The sequence below is a fragment of the Vidua chalybeata genome, chromosome 10 (genome assembly GCF_026979565.1).
Source record: "Vidua chalybeata isolate OUT-0048 chromosome 10, bVidCha1 merged haplotype, whole genome shotgun sequence".
NCBI classification, from domain to species: domain Eukaryota; kingdom Metazoa; phylum Chordata; class Aves; order Passeriformes; family Viduidae; genus Vidua; species Vidua chalybeata.
The window spans coordinates 17,466,407-17,489,157 of record NC_071539.1 but is presented as its reverse complement, the minus strand read 5'-3'; the positions used below and the strand labels follow the sequence as shown (position 1 = coordinate 17,489,157).

Sequence of the window (22,751 nt, the reverse complement as noted above, 5' to 3'; positions counted from 1 at the left end):
TCAGAGTCAGCCTGCTTGCCTTGTGTGGCAGCTGGCTCTGTGGGCAAGGACAGGGTGGATGTTGTGTACTGGGACTGTAGCAATGCCTTTGGCATGGCTTCCTGTGGTACCTGTACAGCCAAACTGTTCACATAAAGGTGGGCAAGAGGGACCATTGGCTGCAAGGGTTGTGAGCCATAGAGCAGAGTTACTGGGCAGCCTTCAGTGGCTGACAGTGACTCCAATACTGCTTAATTTCTTTATTGAAGGCCTGGATGATGGGGCAGAGTGCAAACACAGGAGGTCCCAGCTGGTGGCATGTTGGGGGCAGCAGCCAGTACACTCGAGGGTGGGGCTGTTGTGCAGAGGAGCCTGTCAGCTGGAAAAGTGGGTTGTCTGGAACCTCATGGAATTCAGTAAAGGCACTTAAAATTTCCTCTGTGCACGCTGGAATGCACCAGTATAGGCTAGGGGACAGCTGGAGAGAGCAGCTTTGCAGGGAAGGACCTCAGGGTTCTGGTGGGCCATGAGTCACCCAGGATTTTGCAGCAGCCTCTTGCAGTGGAGGCCTGCAGCATCCTGGATGGTAGCATGAGTGTAGTAGCTAGGCTCAGGGAAATGATCCTTCTCCTCTGTTTGGACACTGCTAGAACCACATCTGGACTACTGTGCCTACATTGGGACTTCCTATTAGGCAAAAAGGTGCTGACATCCTGGAGCAAGTCCAGTGGAGGGCTGCCACGATGCTGGAGGGGTTGGAGAACGTGACATCTGAGGAGAGGCTGACAGAGAGGGGTCTGTTCAGAGTTAAGATGAGTGAGTTCAGATCTTGTTGCTGTCTGACACTCCCCAGTGGGAGCATGCAGAGGAGATGGAGCTAGGCTCTGCTCACAGAGGTGTGCTTTGATACCACTGCAGGCCACAATCACAAGTTCAATGGCAGGAAAAATTGATTACATATTAGGGCAAGCATCTTCATTGTGAGGGTGGTTCCGTATCAGAGCAGGAACAAAGAACAGTTGTGAAATCTTCATCCTTGGAGATCCATAAAACCCAGACAGGCCACTCTGCTGCAGTGGATGGTGTGTGCAGGTGCTCTTTGCAGGTGCCTTCCCACCTGAATTGGTGATGGTTTTGGTTGGTTCTTCAGTGAGTAAATGCTGCTGACCTGCCTACCAGAGCAGAGACCTGCACACACTATTCTTAGATAAGATGCCTGTGCTGCTTTTAAACTGCATGTCTCTGTGCTGGTTCCCTGTTATCACTTTTGGGATCTGTCACATTCCTAGTGGCTATCCTGGGAATAAAATGCAAGGCCTTGCATAAATTTTTTTCCCTTTGGAACTGAAGCACATTTACAAATCCTAGGGAAATGTGTATTTTGAGGGGAGAAATCTGAGCTAGGGGCTGGATGTTGTGAGCAGAACGGTATGTGTGTTTTGGGTTTGCTGGATTAGTGCTTTAAATCCCCTTGCTGCGACGTGCCTCGGCACACACTCTGACGTGGTGTTCATCATCTAAGCTGTGTCATCTTCTGTGAGCTTGGCTGACTTGTGCTGGCAGATGAAGAGAGAGCTGTGCAGTGTTCACAGGCAGCTTGCAGGACAAATTGGAAGATTCAGATGATGTTGAAACAGTTATAGTGGCAAGACATTGCTAAATGGCTTATGCTAGCATTTTTCAGTGTGCAGGTTTGATACCAGCTAACTGCTGTGGGGGTGTTGGGACATGTTTTCCAAATGTGAAATGTGTTCAGTCTGATGGAGTGGCCCCAGAGCTGGTGTCAACAGAGCAGGTTCATCTACTTCATACATAGTGTTGGAGAGAATGCCTTTTGCACTAGAGAATTAAAATGAGGAAAGTCATGTTTGTTATGGATCACTTGCACAAACAATTTATTTTTTGCTCAGAAATACTTGCTTGATTTTAAATGTGACTTTTTCTGAAGTTCTCTAAGTCTTATATTTGCAGGAGGTAGAGTGGGATTGCTAGACCAGAGACAGAAGTAGTACTAACATGAAAACAGATTTTCTTCCTAAGTACCTCTTCATGTGTGTGAACAGCTCTTCACCAGAGTAGGCAGATAAAACACAAAAGTGCATAGCCAAATGGTGGAATAGGAGAGCTTAAGTTTCATTTTTCAATCATGCTTGAGCAGAAGTGGTTTGGTCAGAATTAAATTTGGCTGAAGCCTTTAGAAGTTCATTTTGCTTTTTATTCTTGATGTATGATGGATGGTGAAATACTGTTCAACATTCCAGTTACCTTGAAATAAATTGTAAAAGTTCTATTTGTTTCTTTAGGGTAAGGTTTTGTCTTCTACGAGCTGGCAAATTTAGTGGTGTTGGGGATTTTTGTTTTATCAAGCCTTTGGTCAGATAACAAAGACTCACTTGTACTATTGCACGTATAAATGTGAATACAAAATAATCCCTTCTCAGTACGTTCTTATGAGACTGAGGAGAGAAAAAAACTATCAAAACTTTTGGATTTGCCTGAAAAAGTTTTAGATGCCAGTGTGGAGAAGGCAGAATTTCAGAGATGAGTCATTGCTCAGTTTTGCTCTCTCTGTGACATCAGTGCACCATCATATAAATGGTCTCTCTTTCCCTTTAGCTCTGTCATATAGCTCTGAGTGTCTTAATATACTTATTTGTAGATGAGTAATTAAGTACCCCTGTGGTTATTCCTGAGATGATGCTTTGCCTTCTGGCTGATGTTGTCAGCTCAGTTCTGCTCGTTGGCTCGGGGCAGCTGAATTTCTGCTACATGTTTATATAACAGGGGTCACTGCAGTAAGCAGAGAGAGCTCGTGGGAACGAGGAGAGGCACTCTTCTGGACTTTGCTCCCACCAAATTAAAGAAAACACAGTGCATGTGCATTTGCCCTGCAACAGTTCTGAACTATGATGGGCTGTTTTAACAAGAAAAAAATAAGTAGAGGTCAGCTATTTACTTTTCTGTGTAAGAAGACTGCTTTTGAATTGTTTCGGGTTAGTAACTCCTTGGATTTAAAATGTTAAAATAAAAATCTTAGAATACAACAGAACTTTATTTAATTTTAGTTTTTAATCTTTGCTGCAGTGATTACAGTTCTAATGTACAATGGGGTGTCTTATTTTCATAATTACATTCTTTAAATATTCAGCTATATACAGACTGAAAAGCTGGATATATTCTGATACCTGTTTTGACAAAACTCCCAGCAAGGATATTATAATTATGGATTGTGTTGATTGATCTCAGAGCTTTTATAAGATGTCCCTGTTTAGTGTTCTGCTTGTAAAATAGAACTTTTTTTTTTTTTTTTTTTTTTTTTGAGAGCAATGCTTCTCTGCAATTTTGAGCTGTCTTTTTCTTCCCTAGTCTCTTTTGGTCTCTTGTCATTCAGTTCCATTGATAATACCAGGAAATTAAATATAATTTTAAAGGTGTTAATATGAAATAATTGTGTAACACACTCACTAATGAGCTGACCTTACAAACAGGAAACAATTTTTCTTATAGTCAATTTTCTAAATATTTTCTTTCTTGCTTTTCTGTATGATTCTCATGTCAATTCAAGGTCTAATGAGTGTTTACTGCATTATTTTAAATAGATGTCAGAACAGGCTAGTCACAGATTTATTCCTGAGTGTGAGAATTCTCTGCTGATGACACATTTTACCATGCTGTAATAATTTGTTATTAGTAGTCAATTGTAAAAGGTTAGTAACAGAGTATGTGAATTCTGGAAAGAGAAGTCACCTGGATGAAAGCTGCTTCTTTCCTGTGTGCAAGAGGAATGTTACACTGTGATTAAACTGAGAAGGCTTGCCTACTTTTCAAATGGTAAAAGCAGTGACAGTATGAGAGTGGATCCAGGAGAATTTCATAAGGTGATGTGGTTTTGGCACCTCTAATTAGACCTTGGAAAAGAGTAAACAGTCACATAGAGAATAGCTGTTCATTCTGCCTTCTCGGAGTAACTGAAGATCACACTGTATTTAAATTCAGCTGTTAAGAGGCTTTTTAGATAAAAAACTGTCCCATCTTTGAGTTGACAAATATTTTTACTCTGTTGCCTAAGTTAGAATAGATTAATCTCCGTTCTTTTTTGTAAATTATACTTGAAAATGTAACCCAGAAACTGACCATTTCCCATTTTGTGTTTCAGTTGTTACTCTGTACGCCACGCTGGGGGGCCCAGCAATAGTTCATGGGCTGAATGAAACAGAAGTGACCACCATCATTACTAGTAAAGAGCTGATGCAAACAAAATTGAAGGTCAGAAAATTGTTCTTTGGCTATCTCTTCCAGTGTGTCTGTTCACCATTGTTAAATGGCCTGGTTCCATTGTACAGAGCAATGATTTATTGCCTTTCCATAAGGCAGACACTTCTGGAAGAAAATTTATGTATCTGTCTTCATCTACAGAAAGTGGTAGTGTGCTTTCAGTGGGTTTTAGGCTGCTGAGTGAGTGGAGAATGAGCAATTTGCAGTATTGCAGAGCTGGAGTGCTGCCTGGAAAAACACCTTTACAAGAAACTGCCGTGGTTTTGGGGTGGATTTAGTACCTATAAATGTAACAATGGGAAGAACAGAAAAATGTATAAAGAGCTAACTGTGATCATGCTCCTGGCTTATTATCAGATGTTTTCCCAGCAGAGAATGGTTTTTACGTCTAAAGATGGGTGTTTAAAGAGTTAGAGCTGTTTTTCCATGCAGGGGGAGAAAAAGCTCGCTAAACATTAGTGCAGTCAAAGAACTTATTTGACTTCCTGACCCTGATGGAATACCCAAGTGGAACAACTAATCTGCATGAGTCTCATCATTGTGTGTTTTGGGGAAACTGGACCTTTCAGATAAGGCAATTGTTTTAATGAAAAATTGTGCTGTTGTGGAAATTTGAATGAGAATTTCCCAAACTTTAAAAAGAAGTTATTACAGTGACAGTATCTGTGCCATGCATATTTATTTCAGCTTGCAGTGAGAGAATGTATTTGCTCTGCTATAGGTGATAATCTTCTCTTCTTCCATGAGAACACTGATAAATGTCTTTGAACTCATGTTTTGCTTGAAATGCTTAATGAGTGATTTGTAATATTTTTGCTAGCTGTTGCTTATTTTAAATAGCATAATAACCAAGGAGTAACCTAAGAATTATTGTGAGCTCAGTATCACCAGTTTCTCTCAGTGTTCTATGGGAAGGGAAAGTCAATTATGTCTGCAAATCACTGCAGTCTTATTTGTGGGGTTTTCATGAAATAAAATACAAATCAGTAAATGTTTGGAGAATTTTTTTGACTTAAAATTGGTAAGCTTCAGGCTTTGCAGCTATTTGAGCTTGGGAGGTTTATCCTTTAAAACTCTGAGATGTTTTATGTTAGTGCTTTTTAAAAAGTATACAGCAGATAGCATGGAGGTTTTTGTTCTTAGTTTTGTTTTTGGTTTTTTTTTTTTACTTCCTGGCATAAAAGGAATTTTGAATTTCTGGACTGATTTTTCATTTTCACAGGAAATTGTTTCTCAAGTTCCACTACTGCGACACATAATTACAGTGGATGGCAAACCCACAACGTGGTCAGAGTTCCCCAAGGGTGTCATTGTTCACACCATGGCATCTGTGCAAGCCATGGGGGCCAAGGCAGACACTGGTAGGTTCTTCCTCTTCAGACCATCTCTTTTGGTGCCCTAATTTGACCCTGTTGAGTAAGCTTGAAGAAACTGCAGATTTCAAAATAATGCAGATTTAACCTTTTCTGATTTCCTTTTCCTGTAAATAAAATATTTGTGAGTGTTTTTTTTTTGTCATTTTGTTTTGGTTGTGGGTGGTTGGATTTTGGGGTGTAAGTTTGTTTTTTGTTTTTCAACAGAGTAAAAACTGACTCCACAATCAAGTGTCACAGGTTGAAGGATAGTTTTTAGGATAAGCAATTAATTCAGGATAGAAACTTAAAAAACATTCTTTTGATCAGACTTGTTAAAACCAGATTATTCAGGGCACAGAAGGAAAATCATTGTGTATTTTATAACAAAAGAAATCGTAATTTGTTGTCATTAAGTTTTGTAAAATTCACAGATAGCAAAATGTAAACTGGTCATTTGAATCTGATAGAACTTTGTCACTTATTGCATTTCTGAAAGCTTTGATCTGTGTAAAATCACTGAAATCTATTTCTGGTCTATGTACCATTTTTAGAACTGTAATTCAGAATTTTAGTACTTATTTTCATTGTAACCTTACGAAATTTTTATTCTTGGCTCTGAAGACCTGTCCATCCCAGTATTTTAAGATTTCAATATATTCAGTAGTTCCTTTCTTTTGTTCTTTGTGTTTTCAGAATCCCTTAACTACTGCAGGCATAAGAATGTTGGATTGTATTTTAGGAGTAGGGGGGTGTGTTCAATCCATCTGATTTTGATGTTCAGGGGAATGGCAGATTTGCTCCAAATATCATGACCTCTCAATTTCTTTAGAAGATGCTTTTCCCTATTTGATGTACCAGTTTTATGTACCACTAAAACAGTTTAATACAACACCAGGAGAAAAATTTTGGCTGAAATTCATTAGCTCCCTGAAATCTTTTAATCTATGTGCTATGTAAAAAGATACTTAATTTTTCTTCAGTCTTTTAAATATCACATGCTCTGCACTACAATAAAGGGACATTATCTTTGTCAAGTTAACCATTCATAAACTGTGAAATGCTATCATGAATTGTTTATGGTAAAGCATGTCCAATTACTATTAAGTAGATGAGCTATTGCTTATGTTTCTTTTCCTCAGTGCAGGATAGGCAGGATTCAGTGAGTGGAAAATGATTAAATGTTGCTTTTATGCTTATTCAGTGTGTGCGCTGTGCCACATGCACTGTGTGTGATGCAGTTTCCTCTGAGTAAGCACAGTAGTTTTTGTATTTTTTTGCTCTCAGCACAAGTATTTAAAAAGCACTTTAATCCAATTAAAGCTGTTGAACTTCTTTTAAATATTTATGGAGATGGGACCTCAGGTTGGCTCAGCAGTGCTTTGCTGCAGGTGTTGCAAATGAGGCAGTGTGTGTTCCCTGCCAGGGAGCACATGAGGCACAGAGGGGTGGAACCAGGGCAGTGAACCTTCCCGAGGCAGGGATGCTCAGTGGTGCTTTGGATGAGCCAAAGCTCTGCCTATTTTTCTCTCCACTGCAGGAGAAGGGGAAAAATAATAGGAAAACTGTTGTGGTGGATAAGGACAATCAGTCAAAGTGGATAAGGACAATCAGTCAAAGTATTGCTCAGCTAATGCCAAGCTCCTACTCTTTGTGAAGGCACTTAAGCTTGACCACAATCTTTTTTTAAGCAAAAGCAGAATGTAATAGCAGGAGTCCTGTGGTGCTGTATTGCAGTGACTGCTGAAATGTGTCAGTGTGTGTCAGATCTCCTAGCCCGAGAGGCTCTCCGCACATCACACATCCTATTTTTTAACAACTTGCAGGAAACAAGCAGCCATCCAGGCCTGTGCCCTCGGATATTGCAGTGATCATGTACACAAGTGGATCCACAGGAATTCCCAAAGGAGTTATGATCTCCCATTGCAACATAATTGCTGGGATAACTGGAATGGCTGAGAGGATCCCAAACCTGGGGTACGTACTAACTGTTTCTGACCAGCTAGTAAAAAAGTCATGTAATTGCATTTAATTTTAGATTAATTACTGTGTAAAATATTGACTGTTTTATATTGCTATGGGTGTAACACATCATACTATGCACTGACATCTGAGCATCTGCCAGCACTGTACTAAATGACATGATACTACTTCATGTACTCTGTATTCTCTCCTCTTTGGTATGTGGGCAAGACCAGGACACAAAAACCTGTGAGGCCACCTTGCACTAGATTGGTTGAAACCCTCCCTAAGCAGTGCTTCCCTTGGTTAATGTTTAAATTCTGTGGCTTCTTTCTCTTTGGTGCAGTTTTTAATCTCATCCACTGAGTTGCCTTTGCAGCCATAACATGGTTAATTGTTTTGAGTTGAGTAACCATCACCCTTTTTTCATCCCTTAAACCTACAGTGTGTAATGTGCAACTTTTGAAACAAAACCCACATGATTTGAAATATGCTCTCAAGCTCAAAGGCATTTTCAACTTTTTCCATTTCTGCAGTAAATTTTGCATACATTTGGCTTAGTGATGCATCTGAGGACTCTAGTGATACAGCATAAACCTATATTTTAAAAATTCTTTGCAGGGAAAAAGACATTTATATTGGGTACCTGCCCCTTGCCCATGTTCTGGAGCTGAGTGCTGAGCTTGTGTGTCTGTCTCACGGGTGCCGCATCGGTTACTCTTCCCCTCAGACGTTGGCTGACCAGGTATGTTGTAGGTGTAAGTCCTTAGAGTAAAACAAAAAGAAATTAAAAAAAATTACTTAGATATTTGTAATATTTCTTTAAAAACAGTAAAAATTTTGTTTCTGATGTTAAAGATTTTGAATGTGTCTGCTAGTAAACTTGTTCTTCACTTTAGTCTTCTAAGATAAAGAAAGGAAGCAAAGGGGATGTTACTACACTGAAGCCAACTCTAATGGCAGCAGTTCCGGTAAGTAACTGAAGGATGAATAATTTTTAAAACCTTTTTTAAAATATAAGTTATAATTCAATTTTTAGCAACAAAATTAATACCATGACCATTTAGATAGAAAAGGTAGAATCTTTGATGTTAAGCTGCTTTAAAATAATAATTGTGGTACTTATTTGTATGTTGGGGATAAGCAATCATGACATGAGTACCAAACTTTTTCAAAGTTAAGATAGCTAGAGACTTTCAATTCCCATTTTAATTAGTCATTTCTAGTTTGGTACAGTGAAAGAGTGGAATAAAGACAGTTGGCAGCTGGGGGTTAACTTCTGCTTGTGCCCAGATTTTGCTTTCGTCCTTTCCATGAACATCTTGCTGTCTCTTAGCAAGGGAAGAGGAGAGAACCTGGGAGTGGGTTGTCACCTGAAGCTCACTTGAATTTCTAGACTGTGTTTTCTTTTTGCTGTACTGAAGTCAGTATTTCAAATGTTTCTTTGAGTTAAAGTTCATCTTTTTACATAACTAGGAAATTATGGATCGAATCTACAAAAACGTCATGAATAAAGTGAATGAAATGACCAGTTTCCAGAGGAATCTATTTATATTGGCCTACAACTACAAAATGGAACAGATTTCCAAAGGTTACACTACCCCACTCTGTGACAGGTAATGTTAACTTAATTTGTAATGGCACCAAGAAATCAAAGTCTTACCATGGGAGCAGTATCTGGTTTTCTTGTGCTTTTCTTCATTTTATTGTTGACCCTTTGAACATGAACAAATCTATACTTGAGTGTAAATTGAAACAACAAATCAGGAGTTTGTGTGATGGATTTAAATACTTACTGATGCAATTTAAGTGAGTGTTGTTTAACTTGAAACTGATTGAAAATGTACATTTATTGCATTTTCATCAGGAGTTTAATAACAGATTTATACAATTTCTGGGTAAGGTGAGAAGTTTATTCCTACAGAAAAATGTAGACTCCGCATTTTCACAGAAGGGAGCAATGGTATACCTCAAAATGGAAAGAACTCACAGGATCATTGAGTCTAACTCTGGGCTTCTGTGAGAGCAAAGGATAAAGTATTTGCAAAATTTATACAACTTAAAGTATTTTTAGGAGAAAATCATGCACCTTTACTGCCTCATTAAGTCTGTGTTCTCAAACATTTAATCTATCTTCAAACTAGAACATGGAAACAATCTTAGCAATCTGTGCCTGTACTTCTGAAAACATCAATGTGTTCCTTCAAGGCTTTCCTTGGAAGTCATGAGAGTGTATTTGAAGGCAGTGGAAACTCAGTTCAGATCCCAAACTAGGTGCTCTGTTGCTTTGTTTTGAAGCATCAAGATGTCCTTTTCCCTTTGCGTTTCAGCCTTATCTTCCGCAAGGTGCGGATGCTGCTGGGCGGGAAGATCCGCGTGCTGCTGTGCGGCGGCGCCCCGCTCTCGGCGGCCACGCAGCGCTTCATGAACATCTGCTTCTGCTGCCCTGTGGGGCAGGGCTACGGCCTCACCGAGTCCGCCGGGGCTGGCACCATCACCGAAGGTGGGTGGCACCGCGTCCCTGGGGCGCCGGCACCCGCGCTCAGCCCCGCGCGGCTCAGCCCCGCCCACCCGCTCCTTTGCTGGTGCCACCAACGGCATCGGGGAATCCTGGAATCAGGTGTTCCCTAAAATGTGTAAAATGTGGCAGTGCTGATTTGGATGCACTGTGCTGAAGCAGGTGACCTACGTGTCAAATGAAAGTTCTCATTTGTGGTGGAGCAGCCCATTCTATCATCAGTGGGATCTTGGTGTTGTACTTATCACATGAACTGAATAATTCTTTTCAAATTTTGTTCAATATGTTGAGGTGTCAGGAATTAAAATCTTCCTGCATCAGATTTTAATTTCATATAACAGAGCCTAATGGTTTCAGTTGCCTTTTAGTAACTGAGGGGATCTGTTAATAAGCCATCTACTCTTCTAGTGGGATAAGGATTTTATCTGTGTTCTCTTGATAAATTTGTTGGGTTTTCTTGGAGGTTTGGTTCTGTGACTTAAAGTTCAGAAATAAATAGCAGTTAATCTTCACTGAGGATGCATGACAACAAAAGATCTTTTTTTTTCTATGTTTTTTTTTTTTTGTTTTTCTGAAAATGCACTTATTTAAATTCTAGTTTGGGACTACACTACAGGAAGAGTGGGAGCACCTTTGGTCTGTTGTGAAATCAAGTTAATGAACTGGGAAGAAGGTGAGAATTCTTGCTTATGATTCAATTGTAATGTGTTTGTAAGAACTGTGTTTTTCTATTGGACTTTGCTCAGTAGCAGTAATTAAAGACTATATTTTGACTGTTAGCATTTTAAATGCTACTTTTGCCTATAAAAGTTTGCTCTTGGGAAGAAAAAATGTAAAAATAAATTCCTCAGTAGTTTCAAAACAGGGAAATATCCACGCAGAAGTTATCAATGCAAGTGGCATTTTGACTGGGTAGTATGCGCAATACCTTCAGTTGCCATTAAGATATTATTTTAAAATAACCTTCATAATAATATTCTTAACGTCATTAAAAATTGGCATGTAGAATAGAAGCTTAATGGATACTTTATAAAATACATATAATACATTTTGAAATGCATTTGGGTATTTCCTTTCACTGTAGGCTTTTATGTTATGTAGAGTAGAAATACTCTAAAGTGTGGTTTTGGACTAATGCAAAACCTTACGGATTTTTTCATTTTTAAACTATGAGGCAAAATTATTTGGTTTTATTTGAGCCTGTGTGAAATTGATAAAGCACATTACTTACTTCTGCCAGAAGAATGGCACAAATTTTTGCTTTGGAATATGTTTTGATTCTCATAAACGTAATAAAACTCCCCATGCTTCTAGGTGGATATTACAATACTGATAAACCATATCCTAGAGGTGAGATCCTTATTGGAGGGCAGAATGTGACTGTGGGCTACTACAAAAATGAAGCACGAACCAGAAAGGATTTCACTGTTGATGAGAATGGGCAGAGGTGGCTCCATACTGGAGACATTGGAGAGTTTCATCATGATGGATGTCTAAAAATTATTGGTGAGTTAAGAAATTCAGGTAACATGTATATGTATAGATATTCATATACACACATTTTTCAGGGTTGTGAAATACAGTAATGAAAAAAACCTCCATATCTTGTCATGCAATCTAAAGCCTTCCTGTGTATCCCAGGGAAGTTCTGATATGTTGCTGTAAGTTTGCCTGTGTGTTTTAAAAGCTGAGTTTTTGGTTCACTTTGAAACACTCTTAACATTTACTCCCTAATTTATTGAGACTGGGTAGTAATTAGAGAGTTAAATATAAGCTGAGTAGATAAGCTGCCTGATATTGTATAATTTTGTATGGTTGTGTTGAATAACCTCAAGTAATTTGGGCGTAATTTTTGGTTCCTATTGTTGTTTTTCAAGTAGAAGGTGAACAGTTGCTCTTTAAATATGGATTTAGCCTGAAATCAATAACATAATGTCACCAAATGGTCTGGGCCAGACAGCACAAAATGTGTGCTCTTGGCTACCCGTGGCTTTTGCCTAGTTCTGCTTGTCTTCCATGCACATGATGGTGCTGTCATATAGGAAATGCTGTTCTGAAGGCAGAAAATGCATGGCATTGTAATAGCCCTCATTTTGTTGGGATATACAGATTGATAAAATGCAGTCTGGAAACCTAACATTAAAGGTTTCTGGTTTGGATATTTAAATGAGCATTTCAGGAAAATGTAAAATCAATGTTTCCAAGTTTTCTGTTCTGTAATTAACACTTACACTTACTTAATTAGATGTGTAATTAACATTCTTTTCTTCATCGATAGATCGCAAAAAGGATCTTGTAAAACTACAGGCAGGAGAATATGTTTCTCTTGGCAAAGTAGAAGCAGCTCTGAAGAATCTCCCACTGGTGGATAATATTTGTGCATATGCAAGCAGGTAAGAGCAGTTTATACTTTGTTACTGCACTGTTCTTTGTCCTCTTGAAGCAAAATTTTTTGCCACTCAACGTGCAGAATTTTTTTAATCAGTTAAAAAAAGGATTTTACTTACAATACAATGGAATAACTCTCTATCAAAACTAAAAGATCAGAAATCCATTTTTATTTTTCCTTTCTCATTTGTTGTCAATATTTATTGGAAAATACCAGTGATGAGTCTTACATTCCCCCTTCCCCTATCTGAAAAGCAGCTGAGCTCTATTGCATTAATTACAGGCATCTGTACACTCAAACACTTTGGAATTGTTACTTTTAGAAGCCCTAGGACACCTTGTTTCTTGCTGTGTTTAGTTGTGATTTGTCCTTCAAGGGAAGTATTGTGGTACTTCAGAGGAAGATGGGGAAAAAAACACCAATGGCCCAGTAGCTGGCTTGTGAATTAAATTTACTTTTTTTTTACCCCTGCAGTACACCACCTTGAAGCTTGAGAACAAACACACTCTAAACAGTGTGCAAACATACAGTAAATGACAATCTAATGTAATTTCTATTTGCTTTATATGTGTACTAATAAATGAGGCGATAAGGGCTCAAACATGTCTTAAGTTTCTATTTCTAGAGTTTCTTAGCTCTTACACATACAAATATACTTCAGGTGGTCTTTGTTTCCTGTTTACATTCTACATTGATGTTTGGAAAGTTATTTTGGAGCCTCTGAATGATCAGAAATATTCTGACACCCATTATGTACCAAAAAGCCCCATTTTACTTTGAAAGAAGCCAGGATAACCATACCAGAGAATTGCTCAGTGGTAATAAATAAAACAATTAACTTTTGGTTTGTTCACCTGGTTCTCTGTAGTTTTGGAGGGGTTTGTGTAGTCATTCTGTAACTGCAGTTTTGACAGTTTTGGATCAGTAGGCTGGCATGCATTGGACCTGCCACTGCTGAGGAAATTTCCATTCTTTTAAGCTTTATTTGTGGTTTGGACTCACTGTGTGAGTCTCACATTTGCTCGCTTTGACAGCCTGAAGTTGGGACTGTTTTAAGCACCGTCTATAATCTGTGGAGAAAGAGCTTCCTACATGTGATCTCTTCTCTTCCAGGATTGCACTTCACTATTGGACTTGTGCTACTGAATTTTTGTGTTAATTTTGCCAGGTCAACATAACATTGGAAGCTAAAATGCACTTGCGAGGCAGACACTTGACTCTGATAGGCCATGTTGTGTCTATTACTTAAAAACAGGAAAACCTATGAGCAATTTTTAAAGGTAATTTACAAACAAGAGTCCAGACCAAGGACAAATAAGACATTCCAGATTGGTTTTTCTGTTGCTGCTGTACTTTCTTAATACAGTTATGTGTGTGATGTGGGCTGAGTAGCCATGTAATAGAGTCCCTGAATGATTGTCCATATGCACATTTCATTGTGGGCATGCGCTCACCTCAACAGTCTGAGCTCAGAGAGGTTTTGTAACTGTGCCTGTGATGTTCCTTGGATCCTGTCTCTCTTTATACTTAGCCTGGGTGATCTTGTATGCAGGAGGAGTCCTTTAGTTGTAGCTGTTCTGTCTCCCACATGCAAAAGGACAAGGAGGGCAGACTTTTACAAATGGGTTTAACATGTGATTTGACCTTAGATTTTAGGGTGCAAAGCTCCTCTGAACATCGTAGTAGGTAATCAGAATTGTTTGCATGATGTTGCTACCTCAAAAGCTGTATTGACTTCAGACAAAATAAGTGAGATAAGGAATAAACACATTTGCTGAAAGGAATGGTGATTAGAGCTCTGTTAGGGGTGACTCCTACTGCTTTTTCAACACTTTGCCCAAGACACATTAAGTGGGTTTCAAGCATCTCATCGAGAAAATGAGTAGCTCAGTTACCTGAGGAATGAGCAAACATGGCAAAAATCTTGAGGGAGTCCTCAGTCATCTCAAGGAGATAAGGACCAGACTTTACAGAATAGAAGCAGTGGTATCTATGTGTAGTGCCACTAAATGTGTTTCTGACCACAGGTCTGAGAGCCGTACGTGGGTAGAATTGTAAGCACACCAAGAGAATGAGGCTGCTTAGTGTAGGGTAGACATTTTGGCAAAATCTTTCATAGTGGAAGAGATGACTAAGGAGGTCTTGAGGACCAGAGTCTGAAAATGTCGACTGAAAATCACTTCCAAGACAAAGGTACCAAATACAAAGGATCGGCATAAGGAGCAGCGACAGGGAAGTAACTGCTCGAGAGGGAAGATGTACCTTTGGGATACCTCTCAAGACAAAACAGTGCTTTAGCATTTGAAGTGCAACAAGTGGAGATTTAACTTTGTAGCACAGAATGAAAAACTACATGTACCAGGAACTGAGAGCTGCAAGGTGTTCTTTCCAAGAAGAGAAAACATTTGGATGAACCTGATTGTCCAGAACAAGTACACTTCTACTGAAGGAGCTGAATTTTAGATGAACAGAAAGTTTGATGCTTACCCAGCCAACTGATTACTTCTATGTGCTGTTTATCCCTGGAGGCACTGGTGATATTGCTGGACATGATCTTGAGCATTCAAAAGACTACAGGAACCAGAGATGGAAGTTCCAGAGTCCTTTGTGTCCCGGGTGCCTTCACACAGAATATGTGCACAGTAGGGAGCAAAGTTACAAGGGTTCAGTACAGAGTACAGCATGAGTGGGCATGGGGGAAAATGGGACAGAGGCAAAGGCAGAAGGTGAGATGCAAGCAGTGTAGTGATAGTGAAGCTAATCTGAAATCATCCTGTAATACATTTTCAGGAAGAGGAAAATGAGAATGATTTTGAGCTGGCAGGCGAAGCTTATGATGATGCTGCCAGGGACGTCTGTGTTTATAATGGACTCTGGTGCAGTCTTCTCAACTCCTGTCAGATGCCCATTATGATTCCTGCCAGTAACAAAGGAGAAAATTGCAATGTGCAGTAACCAATAGCATATTTAGAGGTAGTATCTTGAAATTATCTTGAAGAACTTAAAGGATATAGTACAGTAATCTGCATGCTAGGGCTAAGTTTCCATATTTTGTATTAATGGTCTGTCTGGTGAGAGTTGAAAAGATTTACTAAATCTGTAGATAGTTAAGATGGTAGGGAACAAAAGCCGTGTGGAGGACAGGATGAGAATTCAGAGCAAGCTTGGCTAGATGGAGATTTGCTTGAAAATGGCAGTAAGTTTAAAGAGTGGAGTTGTAAATTATACTTACAGCTAAACAAACTGCAGAAATTAAGGGTGAGAGCCACCAGTTGGTAGCAATTCTGTAGGAGCTGACATGAGTCCACAAGTGCCATGCTGTTATAAGACGGTAAAGGGCATAATCAGATGTATTGCCTACCAAATGCACAATGATCTCTTTGCTCTAACAATTATTGAAGGGTCTGAGTTCCACATGTAGCACATCTGAAGAGATGGACCTCATGAAAAGAGTCCAGGAAAAAAATGGCAATGTCTGGGCAGAGACCTGTGATGGCATGAATTAGGAGGAAAGGGCACTGCTGATATGTCTAAATAAACCTAAGAAAGGAAGCAAGACTAAAAAGGTGACAAGGAAAATCTGTGAATGCATAAATAGCTTCTGTGGAAAAGAGAGTGACATCTGACAATTGTGAGGTAAATTTCAAAGAGGAAGAGTCAGGAGTTGCCATCAGCAGCCGCTTATCCATGCTACAAGTGATGAAGCGTTGGCATTAGTGCTTGCTGATGTTGAAGAAAGATGTAGACAAACATCTGTTAGATGTATCTGACCCTGCTTCAGGGCAGATGAATTGATTAGGAGCTCTTCAGAGTTGAAAGCTCACTTTCAACTCTGGCTCTGTGATCTGCTTTGTTAGAACATGTCAAGCTGCTGCATGAGGTTCTGTGCAAATTTTACCTAAACTTTACACCATCTGAAAAGCTTTGAATACCTGTTTCAGAGTGAATTGTGCTTTAGGGCCCAAAGACTTTGAGATCACAGCTTCCTATGTTCTGGGCATGTCAGGAGCAGACAAAAAAAGTGCCAACAGTAGAGTGAGTGTATGGACAATCACTTGAAAGAGAAAGAGAAGTCACTTCCCTTACAGAAGCAGGCATCCTTTGAGATGTGTTGTGCATATGCTCATTCCACAACCTGCTGTCCAACCCCTCTTCACTGCAGTCCTCTACTCCTCTACAGTAACTGGACTCTGCAGTTGAGAGGAAACTGAGGTAGGGAAGCCGCACACCAGTCTCCATTCCGGGCTGCAGAGCATGAGCAGAGGCAGGGCGCAGTGACATCGTGTGGGTGCTGCTTCCCAAAGCTTTGGGCATGAGACACAGTGGAATATGCATATGGACAGCACACCTTGAAGCAATCCAGTTACTGTAAGGTAAGTAGCTTCTCTTTCTACTTACTTTTAAGCAGGCAGAGGTAACTTGTGAACTATTTCAGGAGGATTATCAGGTGAACAAAAGCCAGCTGTTAAGAGCAATATCTCTGTTGGAAGTGTAAACCCCCCCAACTTGAAATGCTATTTTTGAAGAGTTGCTTAATTTGCCAGATTCATACTCAAGTGTATTGTGCTTCTCAGCTTCCATTCTTATGTCATTGGATTTGTTGTGCCAAATCAAAAGGAGCTTGCAGAACTAGCCCGAAAAAAAGGATTTAAAGGAACTTGGGAAGAGATCTGTAACAGTCCTGAGATGGAAAAAGAGGTTCTGAAGGTGCTGGCTGAGGCTGCCATGGCAGGTGAGTGGCTGGGTAGGTGGTATCAATCTTGTAGACTGCAACTCAACACTGCAGCTGCTCTTTTCTTTCCCCATCTCTCTAGTCTGGTTTTCTTCACTATATGGAGCACATGGCCAAAGTCATTCTCAGAAGCTGCTGTAATGGGGAGCATGTACAAAGTTGCTTTCATTTTTTGAAAATGAAAAAATTTTCAAAAATTATTCTAAAGAGAATTAAATTATTAATTCTAAAGAGAATTAATTATTCTAATTAATATTAGAATAATTACATTATTCTAAAGAGAATTAAATACTTTTTAAAAATTGATGAAAAGTAGTATTTGATTCAATGATTTTGGTGTTATTTTATATTTAGTTTTGGTTTTCACTTTGGTATCACAGGCTTTACTTTTAAATACTATGGGTTTTAGTGATAAATTGCAAAAAAAACCTGAAAACCCAAACCTAGTAATCTAATGCCAAAGGAAGAAAAAGGGGCAGAAAAATCTAAAAATGGCAGGTTGCACATGATAAATATACATTTGTGTATATTACTGAAATTCATCTTGAAAGGAGAGGATTTTATTACTGCTATCTGTTGGCTACTTTCTTAGTTATTTTTTTCTCATATCTGAAACCACAACAGAAATTGTTGCAAATGATAGTGTTTTGTGCTGAAGGTATAACATGGAGAGCACTGCTCTCTTTCAGTACAGGGAAGAGCTCCCATATGAACTTAATTCCCTTGATGAATTTAGAACTATGGGGAAAAAACAAACTCCCCCATTTTTTCTAACCTAAGTAGTATGGATTTGAAGATTTTCTCTTCAGATGATGGGTATCATGATGCTGACAGAGCAGAGTCTGCTTTGAGGATATAATTTCCATGCACTGAGGCTTTTTTTGAAGTTAGGGAGCTGCAGAGGTACCTGAACAGCTGGGCTTCATTCCAGTGTTTCTGTGGAAACTGGACAACGGGTACTAGCAGATCCTGTCACTCTGCTTGTGACCCCAAGGCTTGTGAAACCAACCATGGGGGTTGGAGGAGCACTTCTTCATTTGGGTCACGTGCGTGAGAATGATTTCTCTTTTTGTGCTTAACTTCAGGAAAATGCTTCCATTTAGGTTCTGTATTAAAAATCCCTTTTCACAGCAAACCTGGAGAAGTTTGAAATCCCAGTGAAGATCCGTTTGAGCCCTGATCCTTGGACCCCAGAGACTGGTCTGGTGACGGACGCGTTCAAACTGAAGCGCAAGGAGCTGACGGCGTTCTATCAAACGGACATTGATCGAATGTACGGCAAAAATGTCAAATAATCCTCCTCTGCACCACTGCTGCAGTGAGCTTGGATCAAATAGAAAATACTTGAATTGCCTGTCTCAACTCAACACTTGAGATCAACACTCAAAACCACCATTCCTCATTTCCAGCTTAAGCTGTTCTTTCTAATGACGTCTCCATGATGACTGGCAAGTTTAGTAAAATGTTATGGCAGCAAACTTGTGTCTGTCTCCTTTTTTCCAGTTTTCTCTGCTACCTTGTCAGTCTGTGGATTTTCCCGGGTCTTTTTGGGAAACCATGATTCTGAAGCCTCAAGTTTTTAAACATTTATAAATCCTGTATAATGTTTTATTTGTATCTTTAAAATTTGGATGTATATAGAGAGAACTTGGCTATATAAGAAATGGTTATACTGGGGGCCTTTTTTTACCTAATTATTTAAAGATAAGAAGGTATTGATGTTGTGACATTATGTACATTGAAAATGCTTGTAACAAGGTAATTGTTGAACAGAGGACCAGGTTATTTGCTGCTGTGCTATTTTTCTGTGTAAATCTGAGGGAGAAAATGTTTGACATTCCAGCTTGTGTAATGCACCTTCAATATGTGCCTAATGGTTACTTTTATTTTTATCTGAAAATGGAAGGATGGTCATGGCACAGCTCTGCCTCAAGGCAGGTACTCTTGCAGGTGTTAGTTAAAGCTCCTTTAATACAGAAGATGCTATTAACACAGCAGAAGTTAAACCTAAGAATAATCTCTCAGATACAGAAACTCTTTTTTGAAATAGCTCGTGACCATTTCATCCAGAGCTGAATTGTGTAGTGCTAATATGAACTCTCATCATTAATTTCACCTTATACTTTACAAGCTTGACTGTGTCCTTTTAACAGAGGGACTGTAGCAACCTTTGTCTTTTCTCATTAGGTTTGGACATTACAGTGGATTTCTTCTTTCGTTGTTTATTAAGGTTTGGCAAGACTCCTGCTCTGCTCTAGCTGCAACCCAGATCTTCCTGGGGGGGATTTTTAAAGTCATAATGACAGTTATGTTCTCAGCTCACACAGTGCCTAGCTGCCCTTTGTGCCATTAAAAATCTCCCTTTGATTGTCTGTTCTTTTGTGTAGTACTTTTTGCTTTAAAAATAGATATTTGAAGCATTTATCAGCCAGAGTTATTTATGTTGCTTGGTTTGTTACACCTAACTCTTACTTTGAGAAGGAGTCTCAATTTCTGTTTCCATAGAGATTCATGGATATTGTTTGAAAAAAATATGGAGGCTCTTTCATCTTGAATGAGAGCATTCAGATTTGTTTCAGATGTGAATTTTATTTTCAAAATACTTCTGGAAAGAATATTCAGGGTTACATGAGAATGTGAAAAGGCATACATCAGTCAACTTTGTGATGAAGCAAATACTAAAATGGCTTTAATTTGGAGATTACTCTCCTGTGTATCATTTACTTGTAGTACTAAAACTCAAGGTCCTGATGCTTACTTAGTGCCCTGCTATGGTAGCACATAGCAATGCTGGAGGCCAGAAGCTTAGTTTGGAACAGGCAGTTCCTGGTGATTGTCTTTGTGACATGAGACTTTGGGAGGTATTTGATGTGCAAATTCTCATTTTATAAACCTCTGAAATATTTTTAAATTAATGCTCTCTGTTGACTATAGAAAGCAGATTCATAGGGTTTGAAGGTTATCAAGCAGGTTCCCTGATGAAATGATGAGGTGCTTTGGGATAATTATGGATTTCCCCTGCTGCTGTCCATGACAAACTGTTAACATCTGGTAAATTCTGGTGTAAGTAATCAAATGGAAATAGAAGCAACAAAAAGAAATCAGAACCATATTTTTGAGATTACTGCCTTTAGATATCCAGATCATAAATGAAAACCTTGTGGCAAATAGAGATAAGACAAATGTTGAAAAATGACCGAAGAATCCAAATATGGAAAAATTGCCAAGGCCGTAGGGAAATGTCACCCCATGTATTAGACATTACTAACACTTAAATTTGTATCTGTGCTCCATCAACAGGTTCTTAAATAGAATTCAGCACAGACTGTACATTGTTCAAATATTTTTGTGATTTTTAGTGAAAAATAATAAATTGCTGAAGTACTATGTATATCACTTGGGGCATTGTGCAGCAGATTTAAGAAAATAAATCTGCTTTTGGTTAAACAAATTTGAAGTTAGTATTTTGTTCTGCTAAGGGTTTAAATCCCCTTTTGAAAAATTGCATAAAGGAAACTTTTAAAATGGTTTGGAAATAGTAGTTTTATTTTCTTTTTTCTAATCCAGTCACAAGATGGGGTTGCAGTCTAACTCTGCATTTGATTTTACAGTTCAGGGGTTTTTTAATGTTTAAAATGGATGTGATATATATAGTTCCTCTTTCATTAGGCATCAGATTCATTGTGGACATTTATTTCTTCTACAGAATGTGAAAACAAAGCAGTTCATCAAGTTTAGTCTCAGTGCTGGAGATAGAAAGACTTAAAAATCTTTGTGATGCGTGTGGGGTTTTTTTCTTTTAATTTATAGCAAAAGACAGACTCCACTCCTGCTGGATTGTGAGTACTTCCATGTCCCATTGAGGCCACCTGTGCTGGAGGTGCTGGGGGCTGTGATGGGGTGTTCAGTCAGGCTGCACTTCAGGTGTGGGGCTCCCCTGCTCCTCTGGGCTGCCAGGTCCTCCTGCCTCCACCCCGTGCTCCTGCATTGCTGAGCACAACAACAGCTTTGCAGGGATTTATCCCAGCCCTACAGAGATGCACTGCTTGCCAGCTGGGAGTGCCCTTTTTATTTTTTTGTTTTGTTTGGGTGTGGTTTTTTGTTTGTTTGTTTGTTTTGTTTCTTGGATTTCGGGTTTTTTGTGTCTTCCCATGCCCTGTGTAACAAGAACAAAAGTACCTGCTGGAATGCACTGCTCTGTCCCAGGGGCTGTGGGCAGCTGTGCAGGAGCTGAGAAGTGTGTGTTTGAGAGGTGTGGTCTCTGTCACATGGGGGATTTTGTAATGGAAAGAGCTGCAATTTTAAACAATCTGAGTGCAAACTAAGAGCAAGGGGCATATACCTCACCTGAAGGGCCCCCAAAAAAGGGGGATTTTTAACAAAACTTTTGTAAATAAAAGTTTACCAGGTCTCTGAATCACTGAAAATTGTAACTACTTACTCACTTGTGAAAATCTATGTATTTCATTATTAAAATGGTTGACCATGAAATTCCAGGGATGCTGTGAATATCCTTTAAATTTCACAATTCTTTAAAAAATTTTCAGGACTGTAGGCTATCATTCAATCTAGATGTAAGTGTTCTTTGCAGAGCATAGGGTTTCTGGGGTAGGTGAAAAATTCAGAAGTTACGTGTCAGAAAAGACAGTGTTGAGTTTGCTGCTGCACATCTCACAGAGGCAGGAGCGCACCTCAAAGGGGAGCTGTGGCTGAGCAGGGAAAGATTCTGCTGAAATGGCAGTGAAAAGCAATGTGTGACTGGGGCTAAGAACATAACAGGTCCCTACATCCCACTGCTCTACAGACAGGATGCAGAGAAGGGTATGGAATCCAAACCACACATTAGGAACACCCTGTAAAGCTGGTAAGTTTATGCAGAAATGGCTATAGGACATAAAACTCCTTTGCAATAACCTTTGTCCTGCTAAAATTCACAAACTTTTTATTCTGTACTAAAACTACATTTGGGTGATGCAATGCAGCATTTTAAATTTTTATTACTGTGGTGTATCAACTACTTTGGACTTGGTATAAAATCATGTACATCTGTTTCTTTACTGGTAAGAAGAACAATTTTTAACTTGCCTACACCTTGGACCAGGCTGAAACGTTAATTGAATGACCAATTGTGTATTGTTGTAATGGGTTATTTAATGTAAACTCATTTTCAATGTGATCTTGGTTGTTACTATGAACTGCCTGAACATTGTATACCCTAATTGAGTTATATTGTATGAATTATTTATTTGTAATTGGATATCATGTTTCAAAAATAAAATTAATTTCACAAATTGGGCCTTGTACATCCAGTTTTTTCAGTGGTACAGAGTTGATAATATAGAAATGTGTTCATTATTGTCAAATGTTTCAGATAAGTGTGACCATTTTGGACTGAATGCAGGAGCAGGAATTACCAGGTTAGCCTGGATTTTCACTGCAGGAAAATTAGTAGTGTTTGGTCAATTTTTATTTGCATATGATCTGCCATTTACCTGCTTTTAACAGCACTGGCTGTGGGTAATACCTGATGTAAAGCTGTAGGCT

The 22,751-nt window shown here is 39.0% G+C and overlaps 1 protein-coding gene across 4 annotated transcripts in view; it reads left to right on the top strand.

Moving 5' to 3' along the window:
• ACSL3 (acyl-CoA synthetase long chain family member 3) overlaps positions 1-22,498 on the top strand; it is a 50,552-nt gene extending 28,054 nt beyond the window's left edge. For 3 of the 4 annotated variants that reach the window (XM_053951984.1, XM_053951985.1, XM_053951983.1), the window contains 12 exons: positions 4,136-4,245; positions 5,477-5,615; positions 7,433-7,583; positions 8,190-8,313; positions 8,468-8,539; positions 9,045-9,184; positions 9,899-10,071; positions 10,685-10,759; positions 11,401-11,592; positions 12,365-12,479; positions 17,050-17,207; positions 18,339-22,498. In XM_053951984.1, the coding sequence (XP_053807959.1) occupies positions 4,136-4,245; positions 5,477-5,615; positions 7,433-7,583; positions 8,190-8,313; positions 8,468-8,539; positions 9,045-9,184; positions 9,899-10,071; positions 10,685-10,759; positions 11,401-11,592; positions 12,365-12,479; positions 17,050-17,207; positions 18,339-18,502 (1,613 nt within the window). In that variant the 3' untranslated portion in view covers positions 18,503-22,498. Of the gene's footprint in view, positions 1-4,135; positions 4,246-5,476; positions 5,616-7,432; positions 7,584-8,189; positions 8,314-8,467; positions 8,540-9,044; positions 9,185-9,898; positions 10,072-10,684; positions 10,760-11,400; positions 11,593-12,364; positions 12,480-16,655; positions 16,849-17,049; positions 17,208-18,338 lie in introns of those variants that run through there. The other variant, XR_008432643.1, reaches the window with a different exon arrangement.
• Positions 22,499-22,751: the final 253 nt, after the last annotated feature.